This window comes from Lithobates pipiens, unplaced genomic scaffold (assembly GCF_037356315.1).
Source record: "Lithobates pipiens isolate NorthernLeopardFrog02 unplaced genomic scaffold, aLitPip1_a1.2 Scaffold_16, whole genome shotgun sequence".
Classification (NCBI taxonomy): domain Eukaryota; kingdom Metazoa; phylum Chordata; class Amphibia; order Anura; family Ranidae; genus Lithobates; species Lithobates pipiens.
In genome coordinates, this window is record NW_027507748.1 from 292,233,166 (window position 1) to 292,246,414 (window position 13,249).

A 13,249-nucleotide genomic window follows, 5' to 3' on the forward strand; every position below is an offset into this window, starting at 1 on the left:
GGTGTATCTCCTTCACTAGGCAAAATAAAAAATAAATAAAAAAACTGAGGCTGCTAGGGGTGACTGTGGGCATTGTAGCCTAGGAATCGACCCCCTGGGCGGAACTAAAAGTTCTGAAGCGTTGTATTACAACTTTGCCTAGTAATCTCCAGTGATAGGGCCAACAACCCATTTTCTTACAGAGAGGAGCTGTGTCGGTCAGTGAATATAAGAGAAAATTGTTTACAAGACAAAAGCTCTTAAAAAAAAACAATGCATGAGAACCTGTCTGGGGAGTGCTATATCTATGCATGTTGTTGAGGAACTAGCAAAGTTGTGTTGTCTATACTTGCCACATTCTGGTTATTGTATTGGCAATGAGAAAGAAAGCACAGATGTTAAGCTATTTTCCTGCAGCCTAGACTGTCCCAGCTCTGCAATAGTTATAAGCCACAAATACCACAACTGTAAAATTTTGATAATCCATTTGATACTTCTGCATTTACTAGAGTCAGCATTAACCACTTCCCGACCAGCGCACGACGATGTAAGTCGACAGAATGGCACGGGCAGGCATATTGGCGTACATGTACGTCCAATATTCGTTGCCGCCGTGCCATCGGGAGCGCGCCGCCGGCGGCGCGCTCCCGCGCTGGTCGGGACCCCCGTGAGTCCGGTCGCGGGACCCGCGGACTCGATCGCCGCGGGCATCCCCGCGATCGTCTCACGGAGCGGCCGAATGGAGGAAATGCTGTATAAACAACATTTTCCCATTCTGCCTAGCAACTAGTGACGCTGATCTCTGCTCCATGTGATTGGAGCAGAGATCAGTGTACACTAAATGAAAGCCCAACCCCCCCACAGTTAGTAACACACCCCTAGGAACACTTAACCCCTACACTGCCACCCACAGGTTAACCCTTTCACTGCCAGTGTCATTTACACAGGAATCACTGCATTTATATAGCAGTGATTACTGTATAAATGACAATGGTCCCAAAAATGTGTCAAAAATGTCCGATGGGTCCCCGACAATGTCGCAGTCACAATAAAAATCGCAGATCGCCGCCATTACGAGTAAAAAAAAAAAAAAAAAAAAATTATTAATAAAAATGCTATAAAACTATCCCTATTTTGTAAACGCTATAACTTTTGCGCAAACCAATCAATAATCGCTTATTGCGATTTTTTTTACCAAAAATATGTAGAAGAATACGTATCGGCCTAAAGTGAGGGAAAAAAATGTTTTTTTATATATTTTTGGGGGATATTTATTATAACAAAAAGTAAAAAATAATGCGTTTTTTCAAAATTGTCGCTCTATTTTTGTTTATAGCGCAAAAAATAAAAACCGCAGGGGTGATCAAATACCACCAAAAGAAAGCTCTATTTGTGGGAAAAAAAGGACGTCAATTTTGTTTGGGAGCCACGTCGCACAACCGCACAATTGTCAGTTAAAGCGACGCAGTGCCGAATCGCAAAAAGTGGTCTGGTCTTTGACCAGCAAATTGGTCCGGTCTGCAAGTGGTTAAAGGGTTTCTAAAGGCATTTTTTAGGTTTGGTTTATAAAAATAAACAAAAACACGTTTACTCTTGGCCCTGAACCTCCTTTTCTGGTGTGCTCCGCCAGACACCTTGGGCTCTTCTCTTTTGTCTGCCTTCATAGCAAGTGACCTGCTATGGGGGCAGACATGCAACCTTGCTTCTGAGCCAGGCTGTGTATGTCCATAAACACACAGAGCGGCTCAGCCCTTCCCCCACTCACAGGAGCTGACTGACAGCAACTGGAGCCAATGGCTCCTGCTGTTCTTCAAGTAGTGTAGCAAGAGCAGGGAGCGAAGACCGGCAAACAGCCACAGTGCTAGATCGATGCAAGTCTGCAGTAAGTGTTCAAGGTGAACAGCAAGTTGCAAAATGTTTAGCCTAATGCAAGGAATGCTTATCTAGCATCTGCCCAATTCTAATACTCCTAAATAAGAAATGGCTAAATATTAAAAAAATATGGCACAGTTGGAAAATCAAGCCACTGGTATGCAGTCAGACCTTACCTGTTTTCCATCAACTTCGATGTCAGCTATGTAGTTTTCAAAGACTGTTGGCACATAGACCTCAGGAAATTGATCCTTGCTGAACACTATTAGGAGACAGGTTTTTCCACAAGCACCATCGCCAACTATCACCAGCTTCTTACGAATTGCTGCCATAGCTAAGAAAAGACAATACACATTTACAGAATTGTATTTTTTCATAAAAAAATATAGTATAAAACAAACATTTTGCATACCAAACAACTTTACTATAAGTAACAAAATTTACCAGTTTTTGCATAGGCTGTAACAGAATAAAAAAAAAAAAAAAAAAAAAAAAAAAAAAAAACTACTTTGTTTACACACAGCTTATTGTCATCTCTGTAGCCAATAGGAATACCTGCCACTTCTAGACAGGCAACTATCAGACCTGAGCACAGACAGCCACCATTCCAGCTCTCTAGCCTCAGTCAGGCTATTCAGCAATAAAAAATACTTCCAGAAGTTTCAAATGCCTGTCCTCCTCCAACCCCTCAGCCATCACAAGACACAGCAGTGATGTTAGGGCCGCAGGACAGAGCCACAGTACATCCTAAACTACCAAAATGTATTGAATGCTGAACAGTCTGTCCAATTTTAGTGCTTAAAATGGAGCTTCAGTCCAAATACTACTACTACTACTACTACTACTACTACTACAACAACTACAACTACACACACCATATTGCAACAGTCAAGTTTCTCAATAATAACATTATTTTTCACAAGACGCTGTATTTACCAGTGAATCAGTTATTTTAACAGTGCTCAGCTATGTTCTGTCAGTTTCCATCTGCAGTAAGGGTAGCTGAGCTCAAGCAGCTCAGAACCCATTATGCCCTGCGAACTTGCGCATCTATACATGAACAGTGAGGCAAACCATTGTCTAAGTGTTTAGCAAGTATGATGCCATGGAAACTGCTGGCATTTTTACATACTGGTCAATAAATATACATGCACATACACAATGTGCTTGTAGGTGATTTAGGACATTGACATGCAGGACAAGGTGACTTTCTCCAAAAGGGCCTCCCCATCCCCTATATATTCAATACCTTACCTGCTCTTCCTTTACAACTTTTCGCTTTTGCAATTGGCAAGAATTTGAGTATGCAAGAGCGCAATGTACTTCCTAGTGGCGGTACCAGGGCTTAGCAGCCAATTAGGCTTTTCTGTGTGACAAAGGCAGCTGAATTTGATGCTGGCTGCAGAGGAGCAAGGAGCTAAAGATCATGCAAACATGTTGGGCTCTCTGAAGATTTGCTGCCCTTTGGGATGACAGACTGACTGTTGGCACCTCTGACTACCCTCTTAAGTATTTTAGAAAGCCACCTGTTCTGGTATTTTAGTTGGCAAGAACAAGGAGTAGAAGAAGTGCACCAGAGCTTTCATGTCACAGATTTCAAATGGAAATCACAGCTTGACCATACTATCACCTCTGCGTGGAAGTCTAAAAAAAAAAAAAAAAAAAAAAAAATGTCCCAAATGTCACACAATCAGGGTTTTCAATAGAAAGTCTTCTCATGCAAACACAGGCATGAAAATCAATTAACCACTTAAGCCCTGGACCAATTTGCAGCCAAAGGACCAGGCCCCTTTTTGTGATCTGGCACTGCGTCGCTTTAACTTTTCCCACAAATAGAGCTTTCTTTTGGTGGTATTTGATCACCTCTGGTTTAGATTTTTTGCGCTATAAACAAAAATAGGACAATTTTGAAAAAAAAAAAATGCAATATTTTTAACTTAACTTTTTTTAACTAAATAAACATCCCCCAAAAAAAAAAAAAAAAATGAAAAAAAAAAAAAAAGGAAAAAAATATTTTTATGTTTTTTTCCCTCAGTTTAGGCCGATACATATTCTACATATTTTTGGTAAATCGCAATTAGCAATTTGTTTGCACAAAATAGGGGATAGTTTTATTGCATTTTTATTAGTAAGGCGGCGATCAGCGATTTTTATTGTGACTGCAGCATTATGGCGGACACATCGGACATTTTTGGGACCATTGCTGTATAAATGACAACCAGTGCTATTTAAAACGCACCAACTCCTGTGTAAATGACACTGGCAGTGAAGGAGTTAACCACTAGGGGGGCAGGGAGGGGTTTATGTGTGATGTGTTTTACTGTTGGGGCATGGCTTGGCATGTGACGTCACTGATAGTCTTTCCCTATAAACAGGGAACAGACGATCGGTGACAGCCACAGTAGGAAGCATGGGGAGAAGTTTACACAGACCTCCCCTAGTTCTTCAGCTCTGTGACCCGATCGCGGAACACCAGCGGCTATCGGGTCCACGGGTCCCGCAGCCAGAGCTCAGGACCAGGTCGTGAGCACGCCGCCTGCTTTGCGCGCGCAACCCACGGCTGGGCACTTAAAGAGCCACGTACCGGTATGCGATTGTGCCCAGCTGTGCCATTCTGCCGACATAAATGTTCAGGAGGCGGTCCTTAAGCGGTTAAACAACCCCAACCCGCATAATTAGGTGTGGGTAAATTTTAGATTTTGAGACACAAATTGTTTTGCTCTCCCACGTTTTATGAATGACAGTACTCTGCAATAGTTGCCCCTTTTAAAATCCTATTTACAGCCCAATGTGTGTTTTTTTTGGATAACACTACAGAGTAGGGGTGGGTTAAAACAGTTTATGTTTTGGCATGTCTCAGACAGAAAGTAAGAGGAAATCGGATAGATATATCTATCTCTACCCATCTGATTGCCTCTTACTGCTCTGTCTGAGACAGAAATATACCCGACAATACTGAAAAAAAAAATTACACTTTGCTACAATGTAAAGTAGTGAGTGTACAGCTTGTATAACAGTGAAATTTGCTGTCACCTCAAAATAACTCAACATACGGTCATTAATGTCTAAACCGCTGGAAACAAAAAAAAAAAAAAGTGTATACACCCCTAAGCTAAAAATGTCCAAATTGGGCCCAAAGTGTCAATATTGTGTGGCCACCATTTTTTTTCCAGCTGCCCTAACTCTTGGGCATGGAGTTCACTAGAGCTTCACAGGTTGCCACTGGAGTCCTCTTCCACTCCTCCATGACATCACGGAGCTGGTGGATATTGGAGACCTTGTGCTCCTCCACCTTCTGTTTGAGGATGCCCCACAGATGCTCAATAGGGTTTAGGTCTGGAGACATGCTTGGCCAGTCCATCACCTTTACCCTCAGCTGCTTTACAAAAGGCAGTGGTGGTCTTGGAGGTGTGTGTGTTTGGGGCCGTAATTTTGAAATCCGGCCCTGCGGCCCAGTCTCCGAAGGGAGCGGATCATGCTCTGCCTCAGTATGTCACAGTACATGTTGGCATTCATGGTTCCCTCAATGAACTGTAGCTCCTCAGTGTCGGCAGCACTCATGCAGCACCAGACCATGACACTCCCATCACCATGCTTGACTGTAAGCACTTGTCTTTATACTCATCTCCTGGTTGGACGCTTGACACCATCTGAGCCAAATACATTTTATCTTTGTCTCATCAGACCACAGAACATAGTTCCAGCAATCCATGTCCTTAGTCTGCTTGTCTTCAGCAAACAGTTTGCAGGCTTTCTTGTGCATCATCTTTGAAAGAGGCTTCCTTCTGGAACGACAGCCATGCAGACCAATTTGATGTAGTGTGCAGCATATGGTCTGAGCACTGACAGGCTGACCCCCCACCCCTTCAACCTCTGCAGCAATGCTGGCAGAACTCATACGCCCATTTCCCAAAGACAACCTCTGGATATAACACTGAGCACGTGTACTCAACTTCTTTGGTTGACCATGGCGAGCCCTGTTCTGAGTGATACCTGTCCTGGTAAACCACTGTATGGTCTTGGCCACCTTGCTGCAGCTCAGTTTCAGGGTCTTGGCAACCTTTTTATAGCCTAGGCCATCTTTCTGTAGAGCAAGAATACTTTTTTTCACATCCTATGTACAGCAACAATTTTTTTTCAGATCCTCAGAGTTCTTTGCCATGAGGCGCCATGTTGAACTTCCAGTGACCAGTATGAGAGAGCGCAATAACACCAAATTTAACACACCTGTTCCCTATTCACACCTGAGGCCTTGCAAAATTAACGAGTCACATGACATCGGGGAGGGAAAATGGCTAATTGGGCCCAATTTGGACATTTGCACTTTTGTTGGCAGCAGTTTAGACATGAATGGCTGTGTGTTGAGTTATTTGGAGGGGACAGCAAATTTACACTGTTATACAAACTGTACACTCACTACTTTACACTGTAGCAAAGTGTCATTTCTTCAGTGTTGTCAGGTATATTTCTGTCTCCGAGACAGAACAGAAAGAGGCAAACAGGTGGATATATCCATCCGATTTCCTGTTACTTTCTGTTGGGTCTCAGACAGAAATATACCTAATGAGACATGCCAAAACAAACTGATGCTTTAACCCACCCCTAACTCTGTGTCCAAAAAACCATTTGTGTCTCAAAATCTAAAATGTACCCACACCTAATTATGCATAATGGGGTTGTTTAATTGATTTTCGTGCCTGTGGTGGCACGAGAAGACTTTCTATTGAAAACCTTGAACGTGTGACATAGTTTGGGCATTTTCTTTGGACTTCCATGCAGAGGTGATAGGTACAGTCAAGCTGTGATTTCCATTTGAAATCTGACATGACAGCTCTGGTGCACTTCTACTCCTTGTTCTTGCCAACTAAAAAGACCAGAACAGGTGGCTCTCTAAAAGACTTAAGAGGGTAGTCAGAGGTGCCAACAGTCAGTCTCTCATCCCAAAGGGCAGCAAATCTTCAGAGAGCCCAACATGTTTGCATGCTCTTCAGCTCCTTGCTCCTCTGCAGCCGGCATCAAAATCAGCTGCCTTTGGGACACAGAAAAGCAATGACCTAATTGGCTGCTAGGCATAGGGACCGCCACTAGGAAGTACATTGCGCTCTTGCATACCCAAATCCTTGCCAGTTGCAAAAGAGCGAAAAGTTGTAAAGGGAGAGCAGGTAAGGTATTAAATATATATAGGTGATGGGGAGGCCCTTTTGGAGACAGTCATCTTGTCCTGCATGTCCATTAGCTGCTTTTCAGCAACGCGTGGCAGTTCTGCTTTTATTAGATCCCTTTCTCAATGAGGCGTTTTTCCAGGTGCTTTTGGGCTAAAAGAAGCACCTGTAAAATGCCTCCCCTGCAGCCCCAGTGTGAGAGCACAAGTGCTTTCACACTGGGGTGGTGTGCTTGCAGGACATTTGAAAAAGTCCTGCAAGCAGCATCTTTGGGGTTTGTGGAGGAGCGGTGCATAATTGAAATGAATGGGCAGCACTGCCGTAGCACCTTTTCAAACATCCTGCAAGCACACCACCCCAGTGTGAAAGCACTCCTGCTCTCACACTGGGGCTGCAGGGGAGGCGTTTTACAGGTGCTACTTTTATCCCAAAAGCACCTGGAAAAACGCCTCATTGAGAAAGGGGTCTAATAGCATTTTTATCAAGGTACTGTATATTAGTTAGGAGGGGCAGTAATCAAAGCAATCTCACAAATAAAAACACATCTGCTCAGTTACTAGATCGCAGAGCTACTGCAGCTGAGCTTATGGAAAGACACCATGGAGGCCTTCTACCGGCAAAAAAAAAAAAAAATTGTAATAAATCCAGTCCATAGTTTCATAAACTGGGACAGTATTCTCAAACTCCACCCATCCGCTACTAAAGGTTATTACATTTATATAAAAATGCATCTCTCTAGATCTTTTAATGCTCATCCTAATTACACATACCACAGGACCACGTAAATTTTAAAGCACACACCTGATCGTTTAGAAATACTTGACATACAATCTACAGCAATCTCCGGGACGATGGTTGTACAGAGTTACATGAAGGACATGCATACAATCCAAATCCACAAAGTATTCATGCTCCGTCAGGCTGCAATTTACAGTATAAAAAAATAAAAATTTTAAAAAATCTGGCCAAATCTGGTCAAAGTTATCTTCTGGATCACAGGATTGCCCATACACTTGCACTACTGTTGCCCAGAGTCAGCCAATAGCAGTCTAAAACCTGGTGTCAGCTGATGCCACAGACCTGCTTTGGGCTCTAGAAGCATCCCAACCATATTGTCAGGAAAAATATAAAAAAAGAGCAATCAAAAAACACAGTGTCCAAATAAAGGTGAACTATAAGGCCCAGAAGGTAAAAACAAAGTGTCCATGCGTTGAAAAAAAAAAATCCAACATCGATTACAGTTGCGCTCATAAGTTTACATACCCTGGCAGAATTTGATTTCTTGCCCATTTTTCAGAGAACATTGATAAACTTTTCTTTCACTTATGGTTAGGGTTTGGCTGAAGCCATTTATCATCAACTGTTTCATCAAGTGCTGCACTGACGATTCTGAGTCATGGGGAAAGCAAAAGAATCGTCTTAGGATCTGCAGGAAAAGGCAGTTGAACTGTATAAAAACAGGAAAGGGGGGATCTCTCTCTCTCTAACCAAGAAGTAGAAAATGAGGGGTTCTGTTGAACTCAAACCACGGTCAGGTAGACCAACTAACATTTCAGCCACAACGGGCAGGAAAATTGCTCTGGATGCAAATAAAAACCCACAAATAACTTCAAGTGCAATGCAGGACTCTCTGAAAACATGTGGTGTGGTGTGGTTGTTTCAAGATGCACAATGAGGAGACACTTGAAGATGGCTGCATTATTATGCAAATGCCACAAAGTATACACCAAACAGTATATAGAGAGATGAGCCCCAAACCTTCTGGCACCAAGTCAATTGGAGTGATGAGACCAAAATTGGGTTTTTTGGCCACATCCATAAACACTACATTTAGAGGAGGAGTCAACAAGGCTTATGCTGAAAAAGGTACACTATTCCCACTGAAACACGGAGGTGGATCGCTGATTTTTTTTTAGGAATGTGTGAGCTACAAAAGGCACAGGAAATTTGGTCAAAACTGAGGCAAGATGAATGCAGTAGGTTATGAAAAAATACTGGAGGAACATTTGTATCCATCAGTCAGGAAGCCATGCATGGGACGTACTTGGACAGTCTAAGACAATGATCCAAAGCACAAGGCAAGGTCGACTGGTCATTGGCTACAGCAGAATAAAGTGACGGTTCTGGATTGGCCATCTCAGTCTCCTGACCTAAACATTGAGCCGCTCTGGGGAGATCACAAAACGTGCAGTTCATGCAAGACAGCCCAAGAATTTACAGGAACTAGAGGCTTATTGCCAAGAGGAATGGGCAGCTTTACCATCTAAGATAAAGGGCCTCGTCCACAAAAGAACTTCAAGCTGTCATTGATGTTAAAGGGGGCAATACACGGTAAGAACTGGAGTATGTCAACTTTTGATCAGGGTCATTTCTGTTGTGATTGATAAAAAAAATAAAAAAATAAACACAGATGACTGATATTAAATGGCTTCAGCCAAACACTAACCACCAGTGAAAGAAAAAAGTTTGTGTGTTATTCATATTCTCTGAAAAATGGCCAAGAAATTATAAAGTCTGTAAACTTATGAGCACAACTGTATACCTGGTGACAATCCCTCCATCTCCAACACACTTTCTTGGCTCACCTCATGGAGTAGACCCCTGACCTAACAGGCGGTCATCAGCACATATCCCATAAAAGGGTGATGAGCTTCAGAGATGGATATAAAAAAGGTCTCCACGACAGTCTACCAGGGAAAGATATGAGAGCGAGAGAGAACAGATCTAAGTGCTCACCGATTTAAAATTCAAAGGCTTGATTTTATTTTATTTTTTAAAGCTACTCACATTCGAGCCACAGGACACAAGCAAAATCACATTTCAGAGAGTAAATAAAAGGTGTCAGGACAGTAGCGGATGACGTCAGACCATAGCTCCTCCCCTGCATGCGTTACATTCACAAGAATGTTGTCAGAGGGGTGGAGCTACTACTTCAGCGACCTTTAGGCCCCTTAATGTCCATATAGGGGTACACGTGAATACATATCAAAAAGGCATCAAGAACTCTGTCTCCAAACACTTTAGGTTGTACCACAACAGGGACCCCTGGGACCTCAAGTTTTGGGGTATAGAAAGGAGTTGATACCCATTGGGAGGGGGTAATGTGACGACTTATCCAAAGAGTCCTTCTGGATTTTTGAGGCAGAAGTATTGCCACCTGATGGTTTAAACATAGATTTCAATTTAAATTGATTTCTGATAGGCAACTTTTTTCTATTTATTAATATATACACAGATATTATGTGTTTTGTAACAGGATGACAGCGTGTGATGGGCATGTGGTATTTTTAAATCAATTGTATTCTTTTATTGGAACAGTAGGGGTCAGTGTTTTACCCATTTTAAAAGTGCAACTCAACTTTTGAGGAAAAAACTAAAAAAACACAACACATTCCCCTCTGGGTGATCTATGCACATTGCAAGGTTTATAACATTTGTTGCAGATTCCTACCTTTTGTTATTCTGAAGAAATCCCCGTTTGTTCCTCTGTGTAAATTAGGTCTAATGAGAGTGGTTTCCCAATTATCTATCAGGTGTGCACCTGTACAGCACTAATGAGGAAATCTGCTGGGCCTGGATCCCCTTAGACCTGTTCCTATTGAATGAATCTCACCAAAAAAAAAAAAAATAAATGAAATTGTTGCAGGGGATGCCTGAAATCTAATTTGCATCTTAGGCAGACTTCTGTGAAAATTGGTGAGACAATCACACAAGCAGGAAATTATGTTTCTGGGGGTGGTCAGTACACTGTACAGAATATTGCCATATTGCATTTACAGAAAATTACAGCGGCTGCAGATTGAAAAGGAAAGGTAATTTTTAATAACATTCAATTACAATAGAACTTGAGTTGCAATTATATACACTAGATTTTTCGTTGCCAGTTTTTCCTTCCCACAAAAGTCAAGTTACCTTTTAAATTATTCTCCCCGTCGATTTGTTCATACATTCACTTGGGGATATTAATTTACTTGCGAGTCCTTCCACTTTCTAATATGAGCATTGTCCGGCGCTTGTAGCACGACAAGTCCAATTGATTTTTATTGTCTCGCGGGGCCATGGTTTTGCCATGGACTTGATAGGTTGCTATGGCAATGGACAGAGTTTAAAAGAGGATGGGTGATGTGGTAGCTCCACCCACTAACGAACAAATTTGCGTACAAGGTGGGGAAATGCATACAAGGTGGGGAAGGAGCTACGTTCTGACGTCACCCGCTGCCGTCCTGACACCTTTCATGTACTCACTGCACCATGATATTGCTTGTATCCTGTGGCTCTAATGTGAGTAGTATTTATTTTATTTTTCCCAATAAAGCCTTGAAATTTTAAATCAATGAGCATTTAGATCTGTTCTTACATATATTCTCTCTGGTGGAACCGTTGTGGAGAACTGGATATCCATCTCTGAAACTCATCACCCTTTATGGGTGATGCGCTGTTGACCACCTGTTAGGTCAGGGGTCTACTCCATGAGGTGAACGAAGCAAGTGTGTTCGAGGTGGTAGGGATGGTCACCCAATATAATGGACATTGGATTTTTTCAACACGTGGCCACTCTGTTTTTACCTTCTGGGCCTTGTAGTTTTTTTTAGATTTAGCGTTAATCTTTGTGTTTTGACTGATCTTTTGCGCTGCCCTTTATATTGATATTTCTCAAGATTATGTGATCTTTTAGTGTACAGCTGCATGCCATTTAAAGTTGTGTTTTACGCTGATTGTACTTCTAATTTCAATATTGTCAGGATCCACCCCCCTGCCTGATTGACAGCTGGTTCTGGCTCTCAGCTGTGATTATACATAGAGCAAAGCTTCTTTTCCTCATTATGGTTTATTTTGATCTGTGATGTGAAATCTGAACTCCAAACAGCAAAATACATACATACTGTATGGGCTACAAGATTTTATCAATCCTGTATTTTATATTAGCCTGGATTTCAGCTTTAAGGAAGTGTGGGATTAAACAAAAAACAAATACACACTACCACCACCACACTGCAGCATCAGTCTGATGTTGCAGCTGTTCCATGCCAGCTCTAAGACAGAGAACTAAGCAATTACATTATCACCTATCGTTCCGTAGACGGAGCACTAACAAGTCATTGTTTTGCCCCTCCATAGCTCACTGAAGCGCCTGGCTGGTAATGGGGCGGGCAAAGCTGGCATCTGCACTCAGCTGAACCCTAAAAATATATAAACAGCTGGGTGGATTCCGAAATTATGGTCAGGATCCTTCCAGTGCCTCTGGGTCACAGGAGAGCAAAGTGAGTGCACTCCTGTGAACCAGAAGAGCAGTATGACATAGCTTTACAAATTAGACAGCAACAGACATAACAGAATTTTCTGATCATCGAAAATACACAAGGCTGCAGGATGTATCCAAGGTAAATGCCAATAAGCGATTGCAGGGGAGTATTTTTATCAATGTTAAAAACCAACATTTGTGTTACGTCACTATAGACTAAGCAAATTTGCCCAAATCCACCAACAGACAGTGTTGATAGGAGAATCCCTCCTGCTGAGCCATTGTGTTTTCCAGATGGTGATAATTTCATGTAAAATCAGTAAGGTTGGTTGTACCCAAGCTGATCAATCAACTATGGTACATTCAGCCTGTCCATACATGGTTCAAATCTCAGATGGTTGATGCTGAACTGGCCGAGATTCGAACAGTCTACTATGGCCAGCCTTATGTTGGACACAGGAAAAAAAAAAAAAAAAAAAAAAGAAGAAGAAGAAGATTGCAGTGGATGGACACTGCCTGACAACATATTGACAGATCTGTACCTCTGTATTAAAACTGTTCAGTTGGCCATGTACAAAGACACTTCTGCCTTGATTTTGACCATTTCTGGCAGTTGTAAATCCAAAACCGTGGGATTCTCAACATACTAGAGGAGGTTGGCACTGACGGTACAAGACAAACATGAGCAATCCAGCATAGACCAGAAATTCTGAAATGCAATGAGACTGAAAAGTCCATTGCTGGAAGTACTGGTGGGCAGCAGCAGATAATTAGAAAATAGCCATTACAGTTTTCAGACTGTATACACTTTCTAGGCCAGTAGCTTTCACCGAGGGCCCCCCCCCCCCCCCCCCCCCCGAGAGCCCCAAGCATCCACATTGCCCTCCAGCCTGCTGAAGTAACTTCAAACTTTCATAGTGCCCTCAACATTATCTCACAGTATCCCCCAGCCCCCTCCAAAACTCAAATCTCCTATAGGGCCATTACATCTTTT

General features: G+C 42.3%; 1 protein-coding gene across 1 annotated transcript in view; it reads right to left on the bottom strand.

Moving 5' to 3' along the window:
* LOC143982646 (rho-related GTP-binding protein RhoC) overlaps positions 1-13,249 on the bottom strand; it is a 110,293-nt gene that overhangs the window by 40,244 nt on the left and 56,800 nt on the right. The window contains exon 2 of the mRNA XM_077481545.1: positions 2,028-2,185. Within this exon, the coding sequence (XP_077337671.1) occupies positions 2,028-2,183 (156 nt within the window). The 5' untranslated portion in view covers positions 2,184-2,185. The remainder of the gene's footprint in view (positions 1-2,027; positions 2,186-13,249) is intronic.